Source organism: Urocampus carinirostris, chromosome 8 (assembly GCF_059441175.1).
Source record: "Urocampus carinirostris isolate Australia breed hairy pipefish chromosome 8, RoL_Ucar_1.0, whole genome shotgun sequence".
NCBI lineage: Eukaryota > Metazoa > Chordata > Actinopteri > Syngnathiformes > Syngnathidae > Urocampus > Urocampus carinirostris.
In genome coordinates this window covers 21,129,729-21,146,847 of record NC_142356.1, presented here as the reverse complement: position 1 = coordinate 21,146,847, position 17,119 = coordinate 21,129,729, and the positions used below count along the sequence as shown (strand labels likewise).

At 39.1% G+C, this 17,119-nt stretch overlaps 1 protein-coding gene across 2 annotated transcripts; it reads left to right on the top strand.

The window, feature by feature from the left end:
- The first annotated feature begins 4,198 nt into the window (after positions 1–4,198).
- On the top strand, positions 4,199–16,730 carry cacng3a (calcium voltage-gated channel auxiliary subunit gamma 3a). 2 transcript variants are annotated; one of them, XM_088343095.1, is made up of 4 exons: positions 4,199–4,692; positions 8,566–8,649; positions 10,163–10,303; positions 14,719–16,730. In XM_088343095.1, exons 1-4 carry the CDS (start codon positions 4,449–4,451, stop codon positions 15,261–15,263), a joined length of 1,014 nt encoding a protein of 337 aa, XP_088199221.1. In that variant the 5' UTR covers positions 4,199–4,448; the 3' UTR covers positions 15,264–16,730. The 2 variants fall into 2 exon arrangements, with proteins under 2 accessions (XP_088199221.1, XP_088199222.1); XM_088343096.1 differs by having other exon boundaries at positions 4,201–4,665.
- The last annotated feature ends 389 nt before the right edge of the window (positions 16,731–17,119 follow it).

Below are 17,119 nucleotides of genomic sequence, written 5' to 3'. Positions count from 1 at the left end.
GCTCTTTTCTTGAGTACATACGGTATCACAAGCCATATATGGCTCTTCCTGAGTACATGTGGTATCGCGAGCCATATTTGACCGTTTTCATAAGTACATTTGGTATCGCGAGCCATATATGGCTGTTTCATGAGCACATATGGCTCGGAGATAAAACAGAATTAGCGCAATTTTTGAATGTATTGTTACATGTACAACCGATTGTTGCACGTGCGAGTTCAAGACAATAATGACTGTTTCATCAGTTCGATCCAGTATATATAGGACACAATTTCAACTACAATTTTCAGATAAAGTGTCACACCAACAGACACCGTTTTGGCTGTAAATCGCTAATAATCCATTATGTTGAAGCTTACTGAACAGTCTATGTTCATTGTTAAGGCATTTTATGATGAAAAGCCACAGAACAAATGTTAAACACGTAAAAGCTCTATCAAAGCACCAAAAGCAATTTGATTGGGTGAGCTGTAGGAATGGGTGGTGCAATACACAAAACAGGGTGCGCACACTCCTCACTCAGCACTGTCTGCAATGAAGGTAAATACGATGGAATCCTCGGCTGCAGTATTCTCTGACATTTTTCTAAAGAAACCTTGTTTTGAAACCATTAGGACAAAAATGAGCTTCAACTGAACGAAGGAAACACATTTTAAGTGTTACATTTATGTTGATATGGGACACAGGCTCTGGCATTATTATTCTTTCATAGATTTTACCAAATCATTAAACATCACACAGTCCACAAAAATGTGCTGCAGAATTAGCTTTTGTTTGGAAAGCGGGTGTGGCAATTTTGTAGAATTTTGTCTTAAAATATATGGTGTGGCTCTCTAAAACAAATCAAAATATTTTTGCTTTCATGGCTCTTTAGGTCAAAAAGGTTTCTGACTCCTGGGCTATACATAATAGCGTTTTACATTTTAATTTGAATGCAGCGTCCTTTTTATTACGCACAAATGTTTGTTGTGTAACTAGGTTTTAAGCACCTTATCCAAGGTTGGGCTATTGGGTTGGGTAACTTTGACCCATTAAATTATTTTGGGGGATGAGCTGATTATTGAACATCTAAGCAATGTCTAAGACTGACTGGATGGTGAAACACATCATTTTTAAAAAATCTGATTTCGACTTCAAAATTTGTACACAGGCAACCCAATAAAATATGGTTGTGTTTCCTGACCCGGTTGAGTGTACAAAAAGTATGCCGAACATATGTGAGGGACTGTTATATTTATTTTCATTCATCCAGAGTAATCATCTTGAGTAAAGTTTCAGTTTAGTTGCCCACCAAACAGCACATTTTCCCGACTCTTGGGTTAATTAGGTAAACCTATATGGGGCAAACATAATCCAACAAAAGTGACTAAAAAGGGTGGGGAAACCCAATTTTCAGGCTTATGTATCGTCATTATGTGAAAAAGATCTATCGCTACAGTATGTAACCTCAAACCTGATCACACACACAGGAGTTTGAAAAACTGAAAAATACATAATTTGATAAACAAAATTCAATGTACTCACTTAATAGAATTCAGAAGCCCGTACACTTACAACATCCTGTACACATCCAGACCCATACGACTGATTATAGCAGGGGTGTCAAACTAATTTACGCTCGGGGGCCACACGATAGAACAAACATTCTCTCGGGGGCCGGACTAGTAGATAGATAGATAGGTAGATACTTTATTCATCCCCGTAGGGAAATTCACACTTCCAGCAGTCTACCCCGTTCTTTAATAACAGATGAACATGATGCCCTAGGGGTGCTTGTAGCGAAGTGGATGACGTCACGCCAGTCCAAAAATTCGACATCCCTGCGGCAGATGGAAAACTTTTCTTTGTGAAAATCCAGGGATACACCACCTCGTGTTATCAAGTCCGCCTCCTCTCCGATTCCCCCCGGCTTTCGTGTCTCTGTTTAGCGGCGTTGAAGCCGGATTAGTGAGAAAGAAAAAAAGAGAGAAAGAAATAAGAGAAAGGTAGGGAGAGAAAGGTAGAGAGGGTGGGACAAAAAAAGAGAAAGAGAGACAGAGAGAGAGCGTGAGAAACAAGAGATAAAAACAGAAATAGTAAGAGAGTGCGAAAGAAAGAGAAAGAATGAAATCCAAATAGAAAGAGAGAAAAAGAGGAGAGAAGAGAGAAGGGGAGAAAGAGAGAAAGGGGAAAGACAGAAGGGGAAAGCAAGAGAGAGAGAGAAAGAGAAAAGGAAAAAATGAAGAATGAGCAAAAAGAAGGTAAAAAAGACAGAAAGAGACAAAAAGGAACAAAGAAAGAGAAAAGAGACAGAGAGAGTGAAAGAGAAAGAGAGCAAGAGAGTGAGAAAAATGGAGGGAGAGAGAGAAAGAGAGATTAGAGAGAGAAAGAAATACAAGTGCAGCGTTTGTGAGAGGCACCTGACTTTGGCAACATCAAGTGGACCTATTTCAACCTACAGCTCTCTTTCTCTTGCACTTCTCTGAGTGTTGTCTCGCGGGCCGGATCCAATCCCCTAGCGGGCCTGATCCGGCCCGCGGGCCGCCTGTTTGACACCTGTGGATTATAGCATCCAAATTCCTTGCACACTTTATGAAGAGGTAAATAGAAGACACAACCAAGTTGTGGTACTACTATTACACAGGTAATTGTTGTTTTTCCACGATGACTATAAATGCATACAATCTAACGAGTAGTGTCGGCTCATTGAATATCATAGCATGGTGTCAAGGGACTGATTAGTGGTTCTTTTTTTTCTATCAGCTTGATAAACGTGATATTTAGCACTTATAAATTTGATAATAACCAGCCTGATAATAACTGAGGGACTGAGTTTTTACACTTGACAATAAATTAAAAACCCAATCTCTAGCGCTGGGCTTTATGTAAAAAAAAACAAACAAGGACTGAGTTATCAACAATCACCCAATTCAGGTGACATTTGAAAAATACGACACGAACGTTTGAGTTGGAGCTGAATAAATAAAACGCAAAAAAAAATAACTTTTGTCCAACAAAAGAGACATTGCTTTTGTGTATGGAAATGTTATGTAAAACTTTGTGCGGGTGCTTGAAATCCTTGAAAATGCTGTCTTTTTTTGTTTTATCAAGGTCAGGAAAATGGTGGAATTTGGGTTAAAGTGCTTGAAAATGCTTGAAATTGTTGAATTGCCATGTTTCTTTGCAGTCTGACTCTATGGACCACGAAATAAATGAAGAAATTCAGTGTGCGAAAATGACACCGCCCCACCTGCTCTGGTGGTTCGTTATTATGGCGTTGCCAGGCGAAGTGTCACTGCCTACTACTGGTTGCACCCAAGAGGACAGCTCTATTTAGAAAACCAGCTCTTTTGGCTCGGCTCCCAAATAGCTCCTAAGATTTGTTTTAAGTGATATATTATCAATAACAGTAATACTTATATATAAAATTATTATATGATATATTTCAAATGTTTTGCACCTCTCCAGCTCTATTTTTCAAAGTCCGAATACTTATTCTGGTACCAGGAAAGAACACGCGGCGACACATCAGAATGTCCTCTCGCCGTCTTTAGAGACTTTATTTTAGTCCATCCATCCATCCATTATCTGCACTGCTTATCCTTAGTAGGGTTGCGGGGGTTCTGGAACCCCAGCTAGCATTGGGCAGTGGTCAGGGGACACCCTGAACTGGTTGCCAGCCAGTCGCAGGGCACACAGGGACAGACAATTCGCTCGCTCATTCACACCTAGGGATAATTTGGACCGGCCAATTAACCTGACATGCATGTCTTTGGAATGTGGGAGGTAACCGGAGTGCCCAGAGGAAACCCACGCAAGCACGGGGAGAACATGCAAACTCCACACAGGAGGTTCGATCTCATGACGTCAGAACTGTGCCGCACACGCGCTAACCACTGCGCCACCGTGCTGCCCCCTTCATTTTAGTCATTAAAGTCAATTAAAAAAAGTTTGCTTGATCGGCGCCTGATTTCTTCCTTTGAAGGTACTGTAAAAAAATGAAAAAATAGCATTGAAAGTGCTTGAATTGGGCCATGAAAAAGGTGTACGAACCCTGTGAGATGCACTGATGCCATCATGTAGGTTCTTGACCAGATGATGGTGTCATAATAGCCTGTGGTTTGCAATAATCTGTGTTCTGTGCAGCCTTTTAAGACTCTTGGTGATTAAGGGCTATAGAAATAAACATGACTTACTTTGGAGACACATTCAAGTTCAAAAAGTCAGGAGTATGACTATGAAGGCCTCGGTCAGATCACATCAACATGACAACGTAGAGGTTGAAATCTGATTGGACAATCACACACAAACAAATAGGGCAGGCGTGGGCATAACATTGACATGCAGCATCTCCCCCAGAGAAAATCATGGACTCATCATGAGCACAATGGCAACTTGCAAAGGACGTACGGAAAAGTGGACTGAGGTTCAGGCAAGCGGATACCACTGGTGATAGGTGATTAGGTTTTATGAAGATGAGGCTGTGTAACCGGGGCATGATGATGTTGATGACCACGGCGGGGGCCTTCTGTGCCTTCAGCCTCATGACCATCGCCGTGGGGACGGACTACTGGCTCTACTCGCGCGGAATGTGTCGCTCCAAGAACTTGAACGACAACGAGACCGTCCGCAAGAACGAGGAGGTCCTCACACACTCCGGCCTGTGGAGGACCTGCTGCACTGAAGGTCAACGAAAAGTCTCTCACTCGCAAGGTTTTTCCCTAATCAAATGTTTATTTTTCATTGGAATGTAAATCAGTGTTTCCTAACTTTTCCCAGGACCGACGTTAACAAAGTAGTGAATTTGAAGTACAAGTTGACATTTGAAATATGTCAAGGTACTTTGTCGGTTTATGCCTAAATAATTTCTTACGACCCACCGTTCCTTTCTAAAAATGTATGTACGTAAATAGATTACAACTCTTGTGTATAAATTCTGAATCAAAACAAACAACCTTACACAGTTTTAATTTTCAGGTGGAATGACTTCACCAGAAACTTGTTTATAAATGCCACAAATTTGTCTCGAATGTAAATCGGTGATGAGTAAAACGATGAAGCAAAATTGTATTCAGTTTTGATATTTTTTTTTTACGTTTTGCAGATTAACAACAACAGAGCTGCCAAAAATTGAAAAGTATATTTCAGAATGAAAGCAAAATCTCAGATTTTTTTGTAGCAGCATTTAAGAGCGCCATATTTAAATCGAAAGTGATTCCTAAACAACGTTAAAACTGCACACATAACCTGCTGTTACAGCAATTATGCAGAAGATGGCACTAATGTGCCGTAAAAAAAACTAAGGAACATTGAACATTGTCAAAACAAACATTAGCATTACTAGACTTTTTTTTGACTTTCTTAGTTTTTATTTAAAAAGCGTATTTGCCATCAACTGGCGTAGAATTCGACGGAAATTTGTAGTATTTGGTAGCACAGTAATAACAACAATTCAGATATCTGGTATTGATGTTGATACCAGCTTTTTGTAAGGACTGGTGACAGTATCGCCTTCCCTAGAGTGGCAATTTAGCAATTAGAACTAGAAATAAGAGGAATAATACATTTCCATTTTTGATAAGTTTATAAATAGTATGCACTCAAAATAAGGAGAGAAGACATCAATGGATTTTGCACTTGCAAGGAGAACAGGAGAGCACCCAGTCTCAGTTGAGAAATTCCACCATTTTCTAAAAGCCTTCATCTTATCTTTATTAAATCTCTTAGGATGCAAAAGCAAATCCGCTCTAAAGGGTATGGAAATCAAAGAACAGCAACATGTTTGGCTCATAGGGTCAATGATGTAAACAGTGCATAATAGTCCAAACAATGAAAACCAGTGAGGTATAATAGTCCAAATAACAAACTGGCATCCAATATAATTTCCTTTAAAGGTGTCAAATATCAAAAATAGAATAAACATCATTTAATGAATGCAATATGAGGGAAAATAATATTTTGGGATTGAAAGATACTTATTCAAAAATATTTGCAACATTTTGCAGAGGGAATGCCATTTTATATAACAGTGCCATTGGTATCTACTATTATTAGTATTGATGACTACTCAAAAATTGAGCTGAAAAGATTTGGTATTGAAAATCCCACTTATAACGATGATAATGTGTTTATCAATGTGATAGTTTTCAAGACATTATTTTAAAATGAATAAATTACAACATCATCATCAATCATTTTGACTGTTATTTTTCTCCTAAATAATAGTTTCAACAAGGTGCAAGCAAAGTGTTTTGTAAAATTGTCCAAAAATACTGCAAACAAGGATACCACCGTGTTTACCTTAAGTGTAGATGACACTGGGTGAGAAGACGTGCACGCTCCCCGTGTATACCTCCACCCATTCGTGGGAACTCACCCAATTAAGTTGCTTTGTAAGAGCGTCTAGGAATTTAAAGTTTGTTATGTGGCTTTTCATTATAAAGCGTCTCAACAACGAACATAGATTGTTTATTATGTTTATTAAGATTCCATATAAAGGATAATTTAGTGATTGACAGTCAAAACAGGGTCTGTTGGTGTGACACTCTGACTGTAAACTAGTTAAAGTTGTGTCCTATATATACACTGGACTACTATTCCAGTCGTGCAACGTTTGCATTTAGCTGAAAAGGTCCCAGGTTCGAGACTAGGTGGAAACATTTGTTGGCCTGGAGAGGGATGTGTGGCACCGAGCTCTACTTGCCTATACCACCCTCGTGGTTAAGAGATAATAATAATAATAATAATAATTTCCTTGTATTGTCATTCTGTGTAACAATGTACACAGAACGAAATGTCGATTGCACCTTGACCCGTTGTAGCGAGCCGATGCAGCCGCAGCCAACAGAGGGCGCCGCCGACCACTTTTTAATCCACCATATACTGAAATAAACCCTTTGAACAGTTGGTATTGTCTTGTTTTCGCACGTGTGGTAATTGACTCCTGGTGTAACAATAGATATAAATAAGCAAATGTATTTCTTTTTTATTAGTCTCCGAGCCATATGTACTCATGAAACAGGCCATATATGGCTCGTGAGCCATAGGTTACCGACCCCTGGAATGGTCCATGCAAATGGGAAGTCCAACAAGTTTCTCCAATACAATCTAATTTAACGAAAAACCCTAGTGTTTTTCCTCTTTTTTAAACAAGTTGCAGTATATCCAGTGTGTTTTGTTTCGGTAACCAAGGCGACGGACCCACGTCATCGATACCAGAGGTCAATTGACACTGTGCATAGGGACATATCGGTCAATAAGTCCACCACGTGACACAAAAAGCATTGTGATTAGCAAGCTAAATCCAAATTTTCCCTTCACGCAGGGAAAAAACTGCAACGAATACGTATACGCTTCGGAAAAAAGCAGTTTACACATGCATGGTATTTGTCCCCTATATTTGTCACCATGTGTCATTGTTGTGAAAAGTCTTTTTTCTTTTTTCTTTAAAAAAAGGTTTTTGAAGGTGCCACTAAAGCAGGGAGATCGATACAGAAGTCAATGAGAGATGATGCACATCCCATTAAACATTATGCAAGAGAAAGAGCAAACTAAGTGGACTGGGTCAAAGTCAGAAAAAGCTTGTGATCACTTGCTAAGTGTGTCCTACACAGAATACATTTTAAAATGTGTTTTATACAGAGGTGGGTAGAGTAGCCGAACAATTTACTCAAGTAAAAGTACTGTTATTTCAGAATAATCTTACTCAAGTAGAAATAAAAATAGTAATCCAAATACTTGAGTAAAAGTCAAAAAGTACTTGATGAAAATAGTACTCTAGTACTGAGTAACTGTAGCAACGTCCTATTTATTTATTTTTTTAAACAACCAATCAGATCATCACTTTATCAAAGTCCATCCAATCAAGAAAAAATATATTTAATTCAAAAGTAGGTTAAAATAATCGACGCTAATTCAAGTGCTTTAATGAATAATTAAATAAAAATAGTATGAATCAAATAAATGAATTAAGCACATGTAGGAGCACCCAGTAGGACATTTAAAGCCACAATACTTGTCTTAACAGGCTCTGCGAGCAGAACAAACTCCGTCTGTTTAGGCAAACAAAGGAGACATTGCATATTTTAGCTGGTGTTTGGCACCTTTTTAAGGGTAAAATGCTTTTGATGTAAAACTAGCAGTGCTCCTCCTTTTCTATGTTTTCAAGGTCGGTATCGCTCAGCGACATTTTCGATCTGTGTCATCCGTAAAGTTTTTACCCCCACGAGAGTCGAATGTGGTCACGTGACAAAGCTGCTACGTTTGATTGGTTAAACATAGTAGCGCCTGCCGGAAACATCTACTGGTCACAGACGCGTACTTAAGGTGGAGGGGTTTATGAAGTAACGAAGTAACGACTTCAATGTTGCCTAACGTAGCGGAGTAAAAGTACCACTTTTTCTTCACAAATTCACTCAGGTAAAAGTAAAAGTATAGGAATTCAAAAATACTCTTAGTAGTACAAAAATTAAAAAAGCTTACTCAAGTCAATGTAACGGAGTAAATGTACTTCGTTACTACCCACCTTTGGTTTTACAGTATACTATAAAACACTTTTTGCAAATGTACACTCGCATTTCTCTGCAGGAACGTTCCGAGGTGTTTGCAAAGACATTGATCATTTTGCAGAGGATGCGGATTACGAGCAGGACGCCGCAGAGTATTTGCTACGTGAGTATATACTATGATCTTATCTTATCCCGGTGTTTCAAAAGTTAGATGAAAATTCAAATGAATAAAATAGATTAGAATCTTGAGGACAGACTATGACGAGCCACAATTTCAAACAGCCAGAGGAACACAAAAAAGGACAGAGTTGACAATCAGAGGGAGACACTGAGTTTTGAAGATGCACAGTACAGTAGGTCCAAAAGATTCTTTGTGCAACTGGTGAATTGGGACAATCTGGTATGAGGACTGATCCTGCCATGTGTAGAAAAACATGTAGAAAAAAATGAGTACCTACAAATACATGCCATATAGATAAATGAACCCACAAAAAAGTCAAGTACTTTTATATATATATATATATATATATATATATATATATATATATATATATATATATGTATATATATATATATATATGTAAGCCATAAATGCGATTTATTCATATATTTATGCTTCTTCTGGTATTTATTTTGTCATTTGTTTATTTCGGTATTTATTATTATTTATTTTTCTTTTTTTGTCATGTATTTTGTCAAGTCAAGTCATATGTATTTGTATAGTCCTTTATCACAAAAGTCTCAAAGGCCTCTACAGAGCACAACAACACAATAATTAGTAACTTGGTTTACATAGAATCCAAAATTCCAAATATGATTATATAAATGATAACAATATTGTAATGTAAAGTTCATACTCCGGTAAAAACTAAATTGGAGCTAGATAGCTAGCTAAAATAGTAAAAATGTCACGACCATACTGGAATCAGGACCCAGATGCGTAGTGTTAGCCACAAGTTTATTGATAGAAAGAGGAAGGGCAGCGCCCGCGATTTGATGCTTGCTGGATGCGGGACGCAAGCCGCTCACAGAATCGGATCGTGTTCCGAATACGGAAGTGGATCTTCCAGAGTGAGAGATGGTGGTGCCGAAGACGGAAAAAACAGGTCAACTCCGGGACAGGAGAGCATAAACGTGGTCGGGATCAAAAACGGGTCGTAAGCCGGCACGGTAGAGCAAACGTGGTCGGGGTCAAAAAAACAGGTCGTAGCCTGAGACATACGGGGAAATCAGGAGTGGACGGGTGGAAAACGGGTGCAAAAACCGGGACCGACAGGAGTCAGAGTCAAAGTGCTTGCCTTGTAGATACACAGGTTCGCTGACGGACTGACAACAGGCGAGTGAAATAATAGTCTGTGGGTTGCAATCACCTGTGGTCTGTGCAACCCTTTGAGACTCATTGTGATTAAGGCCTATACAAATAAACATGGCTTGACTCGTGTCTTTTGTCATGTATGCTGCCATTTATTGTGTCATGTGTTTTATCATGTATGTCTCGTGTGTATTTTGTTGTGTTTTTGTCATCGTTATTTATTCATTTATTTCTTACGTATTTTGTAGCTTACAGTATTTTAAACAACTAAATGTTATTCAAACGAGGGGGCGGGTCAAACCGACAGAGCTTTTCACCTATTGGTTGATCTTCGTCGTAGCCGATTCGTTCATTGTCCTTTCAGGGGCGGTGCGAGCATCCAGCCTCTTCCCGATCCTCAGCGTGGGCTTGCTTTTCCTCGGGGGCGTTTGCGTGGCTGCCAGCGAATTCTACAAGTCACGCCACAACGTCATCCTGACGGCAGGGATTCTCTTTGTTTCTGCAGGTGTGTGACACAAACACTTCATCAAAACGTTATACAAACAGTATTAATTGATTTATTTCAATCTTGATTTATTTCAGACAAATACAGTCCTGTTGTTAGTGTATTAATTGATGTACTAAAGAATAAATATTGATGATATGTGTGATGGAAATAAGCTCTGGCAATTAGAATTATTGTTATTAAAATAAAATATGGCATGCTGAGAATGGATGGAGACAGTAATGATAATAATGATGACGGTGAAAGTGGTGGTGGTGATGATGATATTGATGATGATAATGACGGAGTGAATATCTATAATCTATATTCTTGAGGTGTTTGTTATATGTACATACTTGGGATATTTAGCTATAACACACAATTTAGGAAGTGGGGTAGGATCAAATGAGAATATGCTTCTTCCTATTCATTTTTGGACATGTTACGTTCACATTGTTTTTGTTTTTTGACTTGTTATATTTTTGTTTTCTCATCTTCCAAATAAAGTTTCATTCATTCAATCATTCATTTACTCGTTAATTTTTGGTTTACATATTTTGTAAATAAAATAAAAAATTGGATGCGATTTTTATCCCTTCAAAATCCACCAACTACTGTATTACCTTTGTTTATTAAAGCAATGCGTAATATTTGACCACTAGATGGCACTGTGTTGCATGGTGCGAGCGATGGCCAGCGCCTCAGAGCACGGCGTGGTGGAATCCTGCTGGCCAATCATGGACGAAAAAAATAAATACGAATTTCTAAACCAATTTTTTTTATTAATTGAAAAACATCGGCGTGATAGTTATTTTAACCTAATATTAAAATCGATGTTAATTATTTTTACTGAATAAAAGTTTTTGTACCACTAGGAGGCACTCAATATTACACATTGTCCCTCGAAGTTCAAATCATTTCATAACATGACCAGAAATGATATCTAAAGTGGGGATCTAACAATATCAAAATAATATATATTTCCAATGTGTGCCATAAGGTTAAATAAAAGGTTGAAAAAAATAATGCTTGTATTTAGAGAGACAACCACCAAAACGTAGGTCAAATAGTTCAGGTAACATTAACCTGAACGACCAATTAAGGATAATACCCAAGCACTTAATTGCAAATGCACGCACAATTAAAGGGACATTGTGTATCAAGCTCTTCGTCATGGTAAAAAACACGTTATTTGTACAATAAGCAAAAATACATAAAGTATCTTTTAAACGTGCATTTTTTTAAATAATTTGTACTCATTTTACATAAACCGAGGCTCACCTAGAGGCAGCTGACACGATTGTCTGCCATCTTCCTGCTAAAATACAAAAACATAAGAAAGGCTTGTCACTTTGAGTTACCTTAGTTTGTAATCTTTGTGCCTCATAGCACTCGTTTTCAGTTGCACTATGCATTATAGTGATGTCCGGTTGGTTGGATTGCTTAACCACGAGGGTCGTAAGTGCACCATTTCCTGTAGTGTGTCTTGGGCAAGTACAGCCTGGTCATAGCTATCTCTCTCAATGTTAACATATGTTTCCACCCAGTCTCAAACCGGAGACATTTCACATCTTAGGCGAATGTGCTAACCACTGCACTACAGAAACATCTACTGGTCAAAACACAGTGTCCCTTTAGGAATATTGGAAAAACCTAAACCTTACATTCACTGATAAGCAGAGCCATGGCGTGTGAACGTTGCTGGACAAAACCTGCCTGTCTAAAATTAAGCTGCTCAACCAACAACCAATGTTGGGCGCGTTACTTCAAAAAAGTAATTAGTTATAGTTACTCACTACTTTTTTCTGAGTTAGTTACTAAAAGTAACTGGTTACCAAGGAGAGTAACTATTTTTGTTATTTTAAATAGAAGTCGAATGTCAAAGAATTCCAAAATATGAAACACCGCCGTGACGTCTTTGACTGAAGTTTACTTGGAAGGTTTGGAATTCTGACTATTTTTAGAGAACCTTTTATTTTGGCTCGGCTCACTAAAAAGAACTGTCTCTTTCGGGTCCGAAACGGCAATTTAGGTTGTTTTTGTTGCTTTAAATCCCTACATTACCAATTATTATGCCCCGAGTGTCACGAGGCGTGGTGGCGTGGAAGGGGTGACCGGACCAGAACGGAGGCAGGAAGGGAGAACTCAATTGCGTAACGACCCAAAAACTTTTATTCACAAAAATAAAAGTTGTCCAAAACTCTGGGACATGACAAAACAAACAGTTGATTCTTCCAACTCAACTAAACAGGACAAGGCATAAGAGAACGGACAAAGTTTTAAAACTTAAACAGGACAAGGCATAACAGACCGGGGAATGTGTATATATATAATGAGCCCGCCCCCGCAAAGCCCACAATCCAGCCTTAAATAGCAGACACTCGATTAGTTGAACTGCTTCAGCTGGGCCCAGGGGGCGGGGCAGACCGGTCGCCAAGGCGACCATGACACGAGTGACTCAAAAATGGGAGAAAAAAATAAAGAAAAAAACACAAAAATAAGAAAAAGAAGAAACAACAGAAAAAAACAACAACAAAAGGAAAAAAGAAACAAAAGAAAAGAATAATCTTTCCATTTTATACAAAAGGATTAACACTGAGAATATCAGGAATATTTAAAATATTTATAAAGCCCAAAAATATATAAATTCTAAACAATTTTGACCTTTTTTATGCTTAACAAATTTACTAATACTCAGGGTTGGGTAGGGTTACTTTAACATGATTACTTTCAATTACTTTTGGAATATTCCAATACCAAATATGCTCATAAAAGACAAAAGAAACTAAATATGAATACAATTATGACTCACAACACGTGGTAAGCTTTCTCTCCTGGCTTTGATTTCTCTGATCTCCGGCAAAACTAACATAAAATGCGACAGAAACAAAATGAAAATGAATCCAAACCGCTTGCCAAAATCATTTTTGCCGTTCCATGTATTCCGTTACTCCCCAAGCTGGCACAAAATTGAGTAATTTTATTCACATTTAGTTTCTTTTGTCTTTTATTAGCATATTTGGTATTGGAGTAATCCAAAAGTAATTGAAAGTAATCAAGTTAAAGTAACCCTACCCAACCCTGCTAATACTATATACGTAATCGCTGTCTAACAATATGGTTGTCGCTATATTGAATGGTGTCATGATCCAAAAAGACGTTACATAAACAACTAGTAGACTGTCAGTGACGATAACCGCCCTGTAATGGTAAAAAAAACAGTTGGATTACCTCGTTGCTGATAAGATAACATCGTTACACTGCCAACCACCACTAGAGGGTGCTGTAATAGTACTCATTGGCTACTAATGACTGGCTACTTGTATAGATGTAACATAGCCATAACCAAAGTCTGGTCTGGGGGCCAGTTACAGCCAATGGTCAAATCTCTTCTAGCCCGAGGCCTCTGTCATACAATTCATAATATTTGGCCCCCCAGTAATGTTGACCGCAGTATAAAAATAAGTTGTACAAAAAAGAAAATTCACCATCTCACAAGATGATGTCAGTAGCCCTTTGGCGACTGTAAATAAAAAAGGTGACTGTAAGGGCTTCCAGGACGAGTAGAAATTTGAGTATTTTTTCACCGAAATCCAAAACAACAGTGTCTGCCTAATTTCCCAAGAGACTGTGGCTGTGCCAGATAAAACATGCTGACTATGAAAAGTTAAGTGGAAACCAACGCTGTGAAAAGGTGACGCAACTGGAAGCTGTTTTAACAGCAGCGCTTTTTCATGAGACCCTGCAGGTCAAACAAAAATTCCTAAAAGGCGAGCTATAAGGTTGCAATGCTGATCGCTAAGCACTCCTAACCATTTACTTGTGGATTCATATTTTGAAAACTGTTCGAAGAATGCCATACTGAATAGTCGGCCCTCACACATTTATCAGTTTACCAAATCTGGCCTGCTATTGGAAAGCTGTGGACACCCCTGTTTTATCATGAAAACATAATTTTACAAAATGTTTGCAATATGCATGTAATTGTTTTAAACATGGGCAGCACAGCGGAGCAGTGGTCAGCGCGTGTGCGACACAATTCTGGGGTCATGAGCTTGAACCTCCTGTGCGGAGTTTGCATGTTCTCCCCTTGCTTGCATGGTTTTCCTCTGGGCACTCTGGTTTCCTCCCACATTCCAAAAAATATTCATGTCAGGTTAATTGGCCGGTCCAAATTGTCCCAAGGTGTGAATGAGTAAGTGAATTGTCTGTCCCTGTGTGCCCTTGGACTGTCTGGCAACCAGTTCAGGGTGTTCCCTGCCCACTGCCCAAGGATTGCTGGGATGGGCTCCAGCATCCCCGCGACCCTATTGAGGATAAGCAGTGCAGATAATGGATGGACGTTTAAAACATGCTAATATGAATGCAAACCATGAATTAATATAAATTATTTATTTACCGAGCTATTAATCAACCCTCTACACGCGGCTCCTCAGGTTTGAGCAACATCATCGGCATCATCGTGTACATATCGGCCAACTCGGGGGACCCCAGCCAGAGCGACAACAAGAAGAGCTACTCGTACGGCTGGTCCTTCTACTTTGGCGCGCTGTCGTTCGTCCTAGCCGAGATGGTAGGCGTGCTGGCCGTGCACGTCTTTATCGAGAAGCACCGGCAACTGCGCACCAACGGCCGGCCGTCCTTGGTCAAGCCGCCCGTCTCGCGGAGTTCCTCCAACTACCGCAACCGCTACTACAACAACCGTCCCCGCAGGCACAGTAGCAGAAGCAACCACAGCGGGGCCGGCGACTCGGCCCCCAACTCCCTGAGGGCGTCCCTGGTGCGGGAGCCGTCGCTATCGTCCGGGGCCAAACTGGCGCCCCCCGTGCCGGGCTTGCCCCCTGCGTTCCCTTCCGAGTACGTACTGTACGCCCTGAAAGACGCTGACTTGATGTTGGACGGTCTCAATGACGTCCCTCAGGAAGATGACGACGTGCTACCTGGGAACTGTACGGCTAATAGGAGGACAACTCCGGTTTGACAAGAACTGAACTATAGCTGGAAGGAGCTTTCTTTACTTGGGGTTTTCAATACCACTTTTTCTCAATAAGATAGCACCCGAGTCTTAAATACTTCAGTTTTCACCCATACCTAGACCGATAACAAGGGTTGGGTAGGGTTACTTTAACTGGATTACTTTCAATTACTTTTGGATTACTCCGATACCAAATATGCTCATAAAAGACAAAAGAAACTAAATATGAATAAAATTATGACTCACAACACGTGGTAAGCTTTCTCTCCTGGCTTTGATCTCTTTGATATCCGGCAAAACTAACATAAAATGCGACAGAAACAAAATGAAAATCAATCCAAACAGCTTGCCAACATCATTTTTGCCGTTCCATGTATTCCGTTACTCCCCAAACCTGCACAAAATTTAGTAATTTTATTCATATTTAGTTTCTTTTTTCTTTTATTAGCATATATGGTATTGGAGTATTCCAAAAGTAATTGAAAGTAATCCAGTTAAAGTAACCCTTCCCAACCCTGCCGATAACAATAGTAGGGCTATTCCTTGGCACTTTTTGTACAAATTAATGCAAGTTCTTAACTCTTGAGTTTTCAGCGATCCCAATAGTCATTTACCATGGATTAGGGATGTTCTATTGCACTTTTTTTAAACCGATACCATGACGAGTACTCTGCGCTTTTATTTAATCACAACACATAGAGACCTACATACAGACCAAGCAGTCTGTTTTAAGGCACTTTTCCCAGAACGCTCATCTACAAGTAGGAAACGCCAGACTCAGTATTTTCTGATACCAATTTCACTAATGGTGTGGATTAGGGATATTCAATGGCATTATTTGTCCAGGTTAATATCATTACAAGTTCTCAACTCTACAGTTTTAAGCGATACCACTAGTACAAGTACCGGTAGTCCACTAGGCACTTTTCCCCAGAACAATCATGAGCAGTTACGAAACTCTAGACTTAGATGAAAAAAATTTAGTGATACAGTACAAACAATGATACTACTATTAGTATGGATGATGGATATTCCATGGCAGTAATTTTACAGACAGCTATCAATACGAGCTCTCAACTGTTGCGATTTCAGTGATAACACCAGTAGTTTGAATTAGGGATGATCTATGGCAATTTTTCAAACCAATACCACAACAAAAACTCAAAAATACAGCCACTTCTCCGCAGTTTTCAGAATAATACGAGTGCAAGTATCTATCTCTGAACTGAGTATTTGTATTTACCAACACCAGTAATACTAATGGTGTGGATTAGGGATACTCCGTAGCGCCTTTTGAAACTGATACCAGGACTTGTTCTCAATGCTTTTGTTATAAGTTTTGAACAACGTTTTTAAAGGGCTTAATGCTTAGTTTGATAAGGCGTCATGAAAAGCATGATTTCCCGCCAGGCCAATGAAGCTCTGGAGGAAACCCTGTTTTGTATAAAGGTACAAATAAAATATATAACTTTATAAAAGAATAGTTAGTTTTTATTTTTTGTGTATGAGGGTGTGTTTGTCATCCAGGGATTTCGTTTTTTTTGGTTTCTTTGTTGTTTTTGAAAATGAATACCATTTCTGTTTTTCTGAAGAATGAAAACAAAAGTTGTTTCTCATCGTAAATCGATACATTTGTATTTATTTTGAATAACAAAATGGGATCGACTAGAGGGAGCTGATACGATTGTCCGCCGTCTTTCTGCCACGGGTATCCAAATACCTCAAAAAGCATAAACATGAAAGGTAAAATAGTATGTTTTGGTCACCTTGAGTCTACCCAGTTTGTGTTCAACCTTCTGTTTTGTAGCAATTGTTTTCGGTTGCACTCGTCAAGTCATGTTTATTTGTATAGCCCTTAATCA

Coding starts and splice junctions, on each gene's coding strand:
- cacng3a (XM_088343095.1), top strand. CDS start 4,449: ATGAAGATGAGGCTGTGTAACCGGGGCATGATGATGTTGATGACCACG. Junction 4,693..8,565: donor AAAAGTCTCTCACTCGCAAG/GTTTTTCCCTAA, acceptor ATTTCTCTGCAG/GAACGTTCCGAGGTGTTTGC. Junction 8,650..10,162: donor CGCCGCAGAGTATTTGCTAC/GTGAGTATATAC, acceptor TTGTCCTTTCAG/GGGCGGTGCGAGCATCCAGC.